Here is a 12,377-nt window from a genome sequence, read left to right as displayed (position 1 = left end):
TTTCATAGTACCTAGTTACAGAATGCTAAGTAACAGAGTTAAAGGGTTTTAGAAATGTTTTCTCCCACATTCATTGTATCAGAACATTTAGGTCGAAGAAAGAATTTTTTTTTTTTAAAGATTCTATTTATTTATTTATTTGACAAACAGAGATCACAAGTAGGCAGAGAGGCAGGCAGACAGGCGGGGGGAGCAGGCTCCCTGCTGAGCAGAAAGCCTGATTCGGGGCTCTATCCCAGGACCCTGAGATCATAACCTGAGCTAAAGGCAGAGGCTTAACCCACTGAGCCACCCAGGCGTTCCCGAAGAATGAATTTTTAAATAACTTTCTCACAACTGCCTATTTGACTTTCATCCCTTGACTTCTGGATTTTGATATGAGGACACTAAGTAATGCTCACAGAGTCAGGTCTTCTTAAACATTAGAAATTAATTTTGCTTGCTTTTGTAATTCCTGTTCTTATTTCAAGTTCTCCCTTTCTTGCTTATATTCCTCTATATAAATCATAACCTGGAACACTTGACATGATTCAAAATGTATAATTTATTTGTGGAATTTATATTATTTGGAATTTTTATACAGTGGATTAAATAATTACTTAGCAGTAGTTCAGCCCTCTTTCCGGGAAATAAGTTATTTTAAGCGAACATGAAAAATAGTGGCCCCCGCCCCTCGCCTAGATGCATTCTGAGAAATGGCTCCCCGGGTGACGTGCCACCGGTGTCCGTGGCCAGCGTATGTATGCGTGTGCTTTCTCTTCCTACAGGCAAGGCAGTTTTCCCGGCATGAATCAGAGTGGACTTATGGCTTCCAGCTCTCCCTACAGCCAGCCCGTGAACAACAGCTCTGGGCTGATGAACACCCAGGCCCCCCCCTACAGCATGACGCCCAACATGGTGAACAGCTCAGCAGGTAACCGCGTCAGCCCCGCGCTCTGGGAGCTGCCCTCCCCGCCCCCTCCTCTCCCCGCAGGCCTGCACTGGTGAACGGCCCGAGCGGGTGGGATCCTTGGGCCAAAGGGGGACACACTCAACTTGTCTGCTGCCTGGCAACTTGCTCAATCTGTGTAAACGTTTCAAGACGTGAGGATCACGTCCTATTTTGTGTGAATGACTTGCGCGGCCTCTGATTTTGTAGTGGGTGAGCACGTTCCCAGTGACCCTGGGGACAGCGATAGATACCCTGAGCTCTTCTTCTCGTGGGGCGACATTCGAAGTATTGGAAGCTCCCCCGCCAAAACCAGTGCTCCATTCAGTGCGAGTTCAACTTTCGGAGGAGGGATTGAAGGGCAGAACCAGGGGCGCTGAAGTACTTTTTCACCTTGAAATACATACCCGGAAATAGTTGTTCGTAAGCGCTGTTGGCAGATCGTCTCCAGTGAGAAAGTCTATATTGTTTTCTTAACGGATTGTTTTAAATTTTCCATCGTATTTAACGTTTTCAACCCCCTTGGTGATGTCAACAACTGCGTTCTTACCAAAGCCCGTCCGGTGAGTGCGGTAAGGGGATACGTTTGTGGAAACACCAGGAATGTCTACACCTGTGCCAAGAGTCCGTGTTCTCAGATTCCGTAGGCCCTGAACTGCCTCCCCACGCCCCTCACTGCCCAGCAGCTGAGGAGCGCTGCTCTCGAGATGAGAAGAGACTGCGGGTCGTAGCGGACCTGTCGCTTTCTAACGCCTGTTGGAGGGGCTGGCGCTGTCCCAGGGAGGATGCTCGCCTTCGATGACTACAGACCACGGTGTAGCCGGTTGTGTGCGCCCCGTGAGGTTTCATGATGTGTTAGGGAAACACCGTGGAGTTAGAGGCCTGGCCCTTTCTTACTGCCTTTTCTCATTTCCTCTGCCTTTCGCCACCCCTCTGACCTTTGGGACTTTGAGAGGTCACCCCAGAAGCTGTTGTTTCTTTGCACCAGGCTGGGCCTGCATCCTCTCTGAGCTTCTGACTTGTTGGTTCCCAGGGTCTCATTTAATAGTGCCCTTCCCTGATTACGCCTCTTTAAAAGTATGTGCAAGAGGAAGAATGAAACTAGTGGCGAAATGGAAGGTTTTTAAATAACTAATAGTCCTTCCTGCTTTTGGTCATTCATCCCAGCAAGGTGGGTCTTGTTACGTTTGAGATGAGAGAGCACAGTCTTGGACAGTCTGTTAGCCGGAGGCTTCCCCTTCCCTTCTCAGCACTGTCCCAGGTAACAGTGTATTTGGGTTACGACATTACGTGTTTCGTCTGGCTCGTTGAAATAAAATTACTTCAGAGCACTGAAACTGCACAATAAATTTTCACCTACTATTAGCAGTACTCATTTTTCCCTTTTTCCTTTGGACCCCAGAGCCACAAAAATAACCAACCACAAGTAGATGGCACCGTGCCCTGCCTGAGAAGATTTATGTGTTCCTAGGGAATAACCAATTTAATGGAAATTCACAGAGAGGGTTTCTTTTCATTATTATTATTATTCAGATACTGCAGCTCTTCGTTACTTCCTACAGAGGAAATCTGTTCAATGAGAGGCTATTTAGCCTCACAGTCTAGTATGGGCTAGTAAAAAAATTTTTTATTGCTTTGTGTATTTTGAAACATTGAATTTTTAATAATTTAGACATTTTTCAAATTTTCCTCTACACATTTAGGTGATTTTATTCCAGCTCTATACATCAAATGCACCCTGATAGAAAGTAGTCATCTAGCTAGCACATCCAAAGAATATTAACGAGTTAGCATATACTGTATGTCTCTTGATAGTTGCCCATTAAGCTGCCGTCACTATGTTACAGCCTCTGAGGGAAACAGAGTGGCAGAGGAACCCATAACGTTACCGACTGGCTCCTGATGGGCTTTGGTCTGAAGGCGTACTCTTGACTTTTTCTAGAGTTGGGCCCCAGTGTCTTCGATCATCATCACATCAGTCTACTTGTTTTGGGCCCATGCGGATCCATGACCAGTGATAAGGGCAGAATGTGTTCTCTCTGTACGGGCACTTGTGGAGAAGGGGCAGATAGCACCCCCAATGTCCAGGGTTGGCAGCGGGATTTGCTGAGCCTCGACAGCTTATGCAACTGGAATTCCAGCATCCTCTTTGCAGAGCTCAGGCAGTTGTGATATAGACGGGGTTCGGGGCCAAAAAACATCTTCCTGTGTAGTGACAAATTGTTACAGGCTTCAGTGAGCAAGTAATTATTCAAATGGAGTCAGTGTGAGTATGAATGTGACAACTATTTCTTCATTTTAAAATGCAGGAAATGTGGGGTGCTAAGCAGTGGGGGGGATTTTTTTTCCCTCTAAAGGAGCTTTTTTCAAAAAAATTATTTGCATTAAAAGATTAGAATTAGATAATGCAGTGGGCAAAAGTATAAGTCACGTATAGCCTTGTTAAATACGCCCTTTTATAATCCTTGTGTTATTAGCTATGTTATACTTCTTTGTGTTTTCTTTCATAATAATTCATTAGTTATATGCTTGTCTTTGTATAAACCATCATCTTCAGAGAAGACATCTAAATTCCAGAAAATCTGCCATCTGTGGTTCTAAGTTTGCCTCCCTAGAAGCCGCTCTGCAAAATGTAGGGCATTTCCATCCGTATAACCTCCAGATAGTAAAGGAACAGCCATATACTCCTGTAGGCAGGCCTTCCTCTTACACAAGAGCCCTGTCATGATTCCAGATCTTTCCGCCAACCTACCACGGCTCCGTCCCACAGGCAGTGTCCCACTGACGTCCTACTAGCATGGGGCAGACTAGGTTCGTTAACCCTCACAGAGGAGAAAAGGCAAGCTCATTACCACGGGATCGACAGCTTTCTCCCGTGTTCTCAAAACTCAAGAGCGATGTGTCACCCAGAATGCTTGTTAAAACTACAGATTTCGAATTTCTGGACAGTGCACAAATCTCTGTTTCTAACAGACGCCTCAGGTAGTTTTCATAAGTGCTCGCTAAAGCTTAAGAACCCCGATTTGGAGGTACTCGGCTCAGCAGTCTGCTGGCAGAACCCAGGCCGGCTTGTGGGGCGTAGCTGCTTCCCAGATAATTTGCTGTTTTGAAATTTTTTTAAAAAGCTACAAAACCATGGCTCGCATATGCATCCACCAGACGGATAGGTGGTGACCGTCTTGAGACTTCAGGGTCCTTCTCTGAGGACGTTTTGGCTCTTGAGCACCATTGCTGATGGTTGGATGTCCAAGTGGTTTCTAAGATGGTTGGGGTTTTTGTTTGCATGCCTGCTTGCTTGCTTGCTTGCTTGCTTGAAGTGAATGATTTTCGGTGAACTGCTGTCCTCCCTCCCCGATCAAAGATATGGAAAGTGTAATAAATGATGAAAACCTTTTCTAAGTGGGCAGAATGCAGACTGGGATTATGCCGAGTCGGTTGGTAGCGCTGGACTTGGTCGGTAGCTGGGGCTTTCTGGAGAGCACAGCGGGCGTGCTGGGTGCGCTCAGGCCGCGCGTTTCCTTGGGCTGCCTGTCCGGAGAGGGGGCACGGGTGGCAGTGAGGGGGTGTGCCTCTCGCTCTCGCTGCCCCTGTGGAGGAACGTCATGGCCAGGGGTCGGAAGGCTCTTGCCAGGCTTCTCGCATATCCTCCGTACGTGTCACGTCCACGGTGCTTTGCTCTGTGTGCCCCATACGGAGAGTCCTGCCTGCCTGCACACGCGTACACCTCGACAGGCCCTCCTGTGTTTTCCGAAGCAAGGATAAAAAGATTCTGTGGAGGGTGCACTGTCGTTTACCGTGAAAAGAACGAGCCGCGCGTGTGCTTCTGGCCGCATGTCTCCATCTTCCGGGAGTGACTTGGCCACCTTGTAGGAAGACTGAGTGAAGAAAGCTGAACAAGGAAGAGCGAGTGTTGAGTTCAGTTTTGCCCACACCATACGTTCTTTATGTTCCTCTTGAATATATTAAATCCAGGGTGGAATGGCTGCCTTAGGACCTTGACCCACACTTACTTTAGGAAATCATTCGAGCTCTTAAATTTCAGTGGTAAAGCCAGCGGCTGGCGCTTGCAATGTGTTTACAATACTCACACGGCACTTTCTGCAGCCCGAGTTCTTTACTGCCCCTTTTTATGTCTGAACTTTACATACTAGATTACTGATGTCAACAGGAGAAAGAACGGGGCCTTGATTTAACACATCCTTTCAACAGTGGTGGTCTCTCTCTTCTGGGAAAGGAGAAGAAAAAAATAGTGCCCCTGGAGTGTCATTGCCCTGGGAGGCATAGAGCGCTTTGCAGTGATTCATTGAGAATTCTGGTAAGAAGTCAAAAATAAGCATTTCAACAAAAGGAATAGTAAAAGCCACAGTAAGGAAAGACCTTATGATCCATTTAGTAAAATAAAATTTGCAGTGTAAGGCAAGAGTACTAAATACAACTATTACTCTCAATTCTGTCCTTATTTATCTCCCAAAATAATAAAGCAGTGCCACTTTTGACCATTTTTTATACTTGCATATCCTAAGTGCCCATTTTAAAATATATAATAGAGAGTGAAGAGGTTTGGGAATTTCAAACCAACATATATGCTTAACTTCATCTGAATCTGATTTTTTTAAGTCAGTATAAATTATTATCATTCATTATAATAATACATCTTGGCCTACGTCTTTTTTTTTTTTTTTAAGATTTTATTTATTTATTTGCCAGAGAGACAGAGATCACAAGTAGGCAGAGAGGCAGGCAGAGAGGGGGAAGCAGGCTCCCTACTGAGCAGAGAGCCCAATGCGGGACTCGATCCCAGGACCCTGAGATCATGACCTGAGCCGAAGGCAGAGGCTTAACCCACTGAGCCACCCAGTCACCCCTTGGCCTACCTCTTCATGCTTAAAAATGGTTCATGGGTAGGTTAACACATTGAATGCACGAACACAAATATTACTACTTTCTGTCTTTGAACAGTAATATTTAGGCATAACTTAGTACAAATGCTAACAGAACTATTCACTGTAACCTTTGAAGGGGCAGGCCTTCACAGAAGCCGCGTGTTCGTGACTTTGCCACATTCTCAGGATGGCGTGGCTGTCCTTCCTGTGTGACAGCTCTGCATGACTAGCAACGACATACAGACTTTCCTGAAGAAGCTCCTCTTTCCATACTCGTCCCGCTCTTTTTCCCCTTTCTGTTCTTCTAAAAAGGGTGTTTCTCAGTGTACAGATTCACTACTTCCCGCAGCGCTAGACCCGGGAGAGAAGACTGCATGAGAGCAGCCCAGGGCTGTGAGCGGGGCGGTCCTGAGGCAGTCTCTCTCAGCTGCTTTTCCGAGGTTTCACACATTCACAAAAATAACAGCATTTTTAGCTGATCCCAATAGATTTTTTCTCTGCAGCTGCATCACTTGAAAAAGCTTTTTGTTCCAGTTCTTAAAGTCTAAGTATTGAAAGTAATTTGGAAAAAAAAAAAGAAAGAAAGAAAGAAAAACATCCCAATTATGATTTGTGTGCGTGGTGATGACTTCAAGGGCTGACCGGGTGCGGACGGGCTGGGACCCGCGCACCAGCGTCCCGTGGAAAAGATGGGCGCTTCCCCGGGCGTCCACGAGCGCGCCGGCCGGGCTCCTGGGCACGTGGCAGGGTCGGCTTTTTTGGCAGGACCTCTGGTCTCAACCTGCCGTGATGCTAACGATATTAGCAAATTAGCACCGCAAAGCTTGCCAGCTAATTCGCCAGAGCCCTGCTCGCTCTCTCACTGCTGTAATTAAAACTAATTATTTTCTAAAACATAGTAATACATGAATATGTGCAATAATCATTTTGTAGTGGGCAATCTGTGGAGCCTTTTTTAAAGCTGCTGCTTTTTCTCTTTTTCTTCTTCTTTTTTTTTTTTTTTGGCACATTATGCAACACACGCACTGCCTGGGAGGAGCCAGCACTTCTGTTTGCAGAGTGCAGAACGGGGCCCGTGCATAGAACCTCAGGTTTATTTTGTGTTGGAACAGGAATGTTTGCTGGCTTTCACTCACTGACAAGGCTCTTCATTCTCTCCGCTCTCCCTCGTCTGCTTCCGTCTCCCCTCACACATCTGTTTGGTGTCGTGCTCCGAGCCCAGCGCCGTGCAGATGGTTGTCGCAGTGGGGTTCTGTAGAAATTCAGCTGTTAGTCCCCGGATGTCTACGCGGATTCCCTACTGTAGCCTTGTTCTTCCTTTAAAAAGAAAGCCAGACCCTCCTTCTTAACTCTGAAATGTCTCTTCGTGTTCGTAATAAATGGGTACAAATCACTTGTTCCTTGGTGAATCTTTCCTTCCAAATCCTAGATGACCTTGATTGAATTTCTGAGCTTTGACGTAGAAAGTGAGTTTTGCCGGGAATCGTGACGTTGACTCTTGAGCAGGTTGAGGGGTCTGATCTGGGCATTTGAGCGCCTGCTGGGCATTAGTAAGTGTACACACAGCCTCAGACTGAAAGGAAACCGGCCCTGTTGTAAAATCATTAGAAATCCTGTCCTTCAAAGATTAATTTTGGTTCTTGTTTTTCAAGTCACTTGTTATGACTGTTTTCCATGACTGCAGCCTAGGCTACGTGTGCTAGTTAAGCCTTTAAAATGAAACAATAGAAAATGTCAAGTGATTTTACAAACTGTAGATTCTGTAAATGCAGGACATGAAGAAAGCACGAAATCTTCCAGTCATCGGGTAAAAAATGCACACACCTGGCATTTCCTTTCACACCCGATGACCCACCGAAACACTGGACTTACCACCCCTCGCACCTGCTCTATTAAAGCTGTTAGTAATTTTGGAAAAATAATATTGACACAAGTTGCCTTTCAGGGGCTTGGGTGTTGGGTAAATGATTGTGGTCTTTTTGTCTTTGGGATTTTTTTTTTTTTTAAAGTTACAGAAGGACTGGCAGAATGCCGTGCTGTGAGGGTTTCAGAGAAGCGGTGTGCTCTCGATTATCATCTCTCTTCTCTTCTTCCTCCAGGGCAAATTCAGGTGTCCCACGCGTGTCTCGGTAACTGGGGTTAGCAGGAGCACGGCCCGCTGCCTCACATGTATAATCCTAAACTCTTTCTCCTGTTTTCGATTAGCATCTATGGGTCTTGCAGATATGATGTCTCCCGGGGACTCCAAGCTGCCCGTGCCCCTCAAGGCCGACGGGAAAGAAGAAGGCACTCCGCAGCCCGAGAGCAAGTCGAAGGTACTTCCTTTCTCCTCTGCACGCGGTGTGGGGCCTGCCTCGCTGCAGCTGCCGTGGTGTTCTGGTCACTGGTGTCGGCCTCCACTCTTGTTGCCATTTGGTTTCTTCTCTCGTGCATGCGTCCATCTCGTGCACCATGTCTGTGGCTCTCCTCGCTCTCTCCTCGCTCTCCCCCACCTCCATGGTGTGGATCTGAAAGTTACTAGTTCTTACGGCATCGAACTCACGGTCGTGGGAGAGGGGCGGAGGGACGAGACCCACCGGAGAGAGGCGCTCTGGGGGTGGGGAGAAGGAAGGGGTCCTGCCTGGTTTTGATACTTGCAGCCATTTTCTCTGCCTTCAGTTTATAGCTTCCTGTTTTGGCCGCCTCAGCAACAACAACATACTTAATATTTTGCTTTCCTGCCTTATTTGATAAATAAGGTGAACAGCTTTTTTTTTTCCTTTCTTTCTTTCATAAGGGGTAACCCATGCTTAGCATTCCATGTAAGCTTGAAATAAGCATGGTGGCTTAGTGGCCTTATCCAGCATCCAGCAAACTTACCAAATTATACTAATTAAGAATGTTGTTTTAATACCTTTATATGTGTGTGTGTTTGTGTGTTTGTCCATGTCTTTATATATATCCATTATATATAAAAATTGGTGTGTTAAACTGGATGTGCTTTTCGTTATTTTAAATAAAGTTTGCCCTACCTTTGTCATTTTTTTTTTTTTATTCCTCTACCACAGGATAGCTACAGCTCTCAGGGTATTTCTCAGCCCCCAACCCCCGGCAACCTGCCAGTCCCTTCCCCAATGTCCCCCAGCTCTGCTAGCATCTCCTCATTTCATGGAGATGAAAGCGATAGCATTAGCAGCCCAGGCTGGCCAAAGACTCCATCAAGCCCTGTAAGTGGCTCTGGTTTTTTTGTGTGTGGTTTTTTGTTTTGTTTTGTTTTTTTGTTTTTGGGGTTTTTTGATAATTAATTAATTCTACTTTAATGCTTGCTTATTTATTTGTTTTATAAGACTTTTTCTTCATAATTTATCCATGAAAGGGTTTTCTTGATAATTATGTCAGTAACGAAATGAGTAACATTTATGTAAATCATAGAAGTTGATTTCTGGTAATGAAACGGTGTTATAAAGGAACACCTCTATACGAAGCATGCAATTGTGTTACTGGGTCCAAACTCCTTCACACAGTGACTTTGTTTAAATGTCTGATCTGTTGTGCACTTATAAAGATCTTCAGAATGAGCTACTTCTCCATTTACATGGGAACTAATAGCAGCCACGGAATAAATGACAAATTTGGCCTTTGGCCTAAATCTTTCATGGGCTGTTGTATCTGAAACATCTTATTTCAAAACTGCCTACCTGAAAATAGAGATATTACGCTCTGGGCACGGGTTAGCATAATATCAGCCCTGCTTTGTTTCAATCCACCTGTCAGAAATTAACAGAAAAGTGGTAGAAATGTTACCGCGTGTGAATATTTAGAATGCTACTATTGGATTAATAATAGGTACCTACATTAGAATCAGTCGAGATAGAAAAATTCCCTCCTGTGCAAGACTGCTGATCGTCTTGAAAATAAGTGTTGATTTCCATATGATAACGTCAAAAAAAAAAAAAATGGTAACGTACCTATAAGGGAATTTTTTTTTAAGCCTTAATGTTCTTCTGTCCATAGAGCTTGGTCTTCATTTTCCTACTGAAGAAATTAATTCTGTGCCATTTAAAAAAAAAAAAAAGAATAGGAATGGCACTGTAGTAACCTTTATTTTACATTCATATAGGGAATCAAAAGATCTGTTTAAAAAAAAAACTTAACATGCAATTACTTGCCAAGAAGGCTTAATTAACACGCTAATTTTTGTAAGACGATGTATTGAAGAGTACAGCTCAGGAAAAGCAAGTTGGAGGGAAGAAGACTATGTGCAGAATCTGGCAATCTAGTCAAAACCCCAAAAGAAGGCTGCTATTAATTATCCATTCACTGGTTTAAACAGATAGAGCTGAAGGTTTGAAGGGTTGGTGGTTCCAGTAAATGTTTGTAAAATTCATGTGGAGCTCTAGCATAACCAGCATTTTCCTTTTCAGAGGAAGAAAGGGCGATATTCGCTGTTACCTTCTCTGTAGACATGTTTCGCTTTTGCAAAAACCAAGATGAAATGAAAAATGCTCTAGGGCGGGTTAAGCAGAACTAGCAGGAAGGGGAAGTGCAAAGCCTGCATTTTGATGTCCTTGTGTTATTGGCTTTGAGTCTCAGAAGGCAGCCAGTGTTATGGGTGTTTTTCCCATAACGTACCCCGGTGTTGCGTTTTGTTTTGTCTTCATCATAAGAAAAGCATTTTTGAATCAGCCTACTCTCAGGTTAACAGGTGGAACTCAAATTACAACTTTTTGAAAACATTTGTATGTTGGCTCGGAGGGAAAAATTTCAGAGGTTGAAAATAATAATCTTTAAAACCTTAAGGTAATAATTAAGCATACTAATTAGACTACTAATAGATGATATTACATGTTTAAAAATTCCACCTTATGAAAAAATAAGTTAACTAAACAATAAAATAAATTAAAATGCCCCATTACCGACTCTGGATCTATAGATTGAGTGAGATAGTTACGATATTTTAACTTCGTTAGCTACCGCCATACAATGAGTCCTTCAGGAAAGAAACTTCTATTCCCCCCACCAAAAAAAAAAAAAAAAAAAAACCCACTTTCCACTTAAATAGAAGAAAAAAATAAAATGAATTGTTGACTTCATTTTCTGATTATAAAACAGTTATGCTTAAAACTGCATGCTGCTTTTGCCTTTTTCCTAAATATTTCCACATACACTGTCTCTTCCTGTACCATAACCATTTTATATGTAAGAATTTATGGGGCATCTGGGTGGCACAGTTAGTTAAGCGTCCAACTCTTGGTTTCAGCTCAAGTCATGATCGTGGGATCGAGCCCCGCCCCCCAAGCTCCAGGCTCCAGGCTCCGCTCAGAGTCTGCTTGTCCCTCTCTGTCTGCCTCTCCCCACCCCAGGCTCGTGCTTTCATACACTCTCTCTCTAAATAAGTAAAATCTTAAAAAAAAAAAAAAGAATTTACAAGCAAGCCTCTGGCTCCAGTGGTAGAGAGGGACAGAGGAGCTGTGGTTCAGGCTAGGCTCTGTATTCAGAACATGGTCCCTGCCTTGAAAGAGATGCTAATTTAGAAAGGGAACCAAGCGATTGTGGAAGGGCGGACCTGAGAGCATCTCTGCTGTCCAATCACTGCTGGCATCACACAGTTTAGGAATATTTGACTGTCCTTTCTGAGACACAACTTCAATCCGTACTTCAGTCACCCTTCCCAGTGTCTCTGGTAAAACCTGTCTCACCGCAGGCCGGAAACGGACTACATGATGAAGATGTTCCGTGCTTTGACAGGGTGCTATGGACCAACATTGTTGTGTTATGGAACATTCTAAAATAAAAATAAACATTTGCACATACACATATTACCAGGCATATGGTAAAGACTGCTGAAATGTAAATCTGCCTGAAAGATTTGAGGCAAACTGTACTTATAGACTTAATTAAAATATACGCAAGGAACACATTTGTGGCGCCATGAAGTCCTGCTGCAGTCTTTCAGTGCTCCCCCTTCTCTTCTCTGGGGTCCACGACAATTTCGGGCTCTAGGATACAGTATTTACAACACTGAAGCAGCGCGAGGTGGTCCCAGGGACCTGGAAGGGTCATCCCATCTTTCTGCAGGGCGGGTTTGTTGGCCCAAGGTCAGTGGGGAAAGTGTCCAATGACACCTATCCAAAGGTTACATCAGAGCTAATGTCTCTGAGCCAAAGAAAGTTCATGTTGAGCCTAATCAGCAATAAAGTATGTACCTTTATTTCCTAACACTTTTGTTTCTCTTAACACCCTTTTTCTCTGTTCGGACGCCCACATGCTAACTTTGGTCGTTGGCTAGGAAACGGACCTTGAGCCTGGGAGTGGAGGTGGCAAGCGCCCGCCATAGGCGTGATGATCGCTCCTGTTTCCAGTCTCGTTAGATTGCCTCCGCGTCCACTCAGCACCTTGCTCCCTGAAATCCTGTGCATGGGATATTTTATACAGCTGTGAATTCTTCCTTGGAGGGTGCTAGACTTCTCAGACCTTTCTCATCCATTCGAGTACCCGGGCACAGAACAGATTCGACGCCAGCCACCTCCAGTGTGCAGTCACCATGGGTCATTCAGAATCAGCACAGACCCTGCCTTGTGGGAGTC

At 44.6% G+C, this 12,377-nt stretch overlaps 1 protein-coding gene across 7 annotated transcripts in view; it reads left to right on the top strand.

Moving 5' to 3' along the window:
- Positions 1–12,377, top strand: part of ARID1B (AT-rich interaction domain 1B) — a 443,861-nt gene that overhangs the window by 400,792 nt on the left and 30,692 nt on the right. For 4 of the 7 annotated variants that reach the window (XM_044243320.1, XM_044243293.1, XM_044243301.1 and 1 more), the window contains 3 exons: positions 768–913; positions 8,017–8,126; positions 8,859–9,017. In XM_044243320.1, coding sequence (XP_044099255.1) covers positions 768–913; positions 8,017–8,126; positions 8,859–9,017 — 415 coding nt within the window. The remainder of the gene's footprint in view (positions 1–767; positions 914–8,016; positions 8,127–8,858; positions 9,018–12,377) is intronic. The other 3 variants (XM_044243328.1, XM_044243311.1, XM_044243283.1) reach the window with 2 other exon arrangements.

The sequence above is a fragment of the Neovison vison genome, chromosome 1, assembly GCF_020171115.1.
Source record: "Neovison vison isolate M4711 chromosome 1, ASM_NN_V1, whole genome shotgun sequence".
NCBI lineage: Eukaryota > Metazoa > Chordata > Mammalia > Carnivora > Mustelidae > Neogale > Neogale vison.
This window is presented reverse-complemented; position numbering and strand designations above follow the sequence as displayed.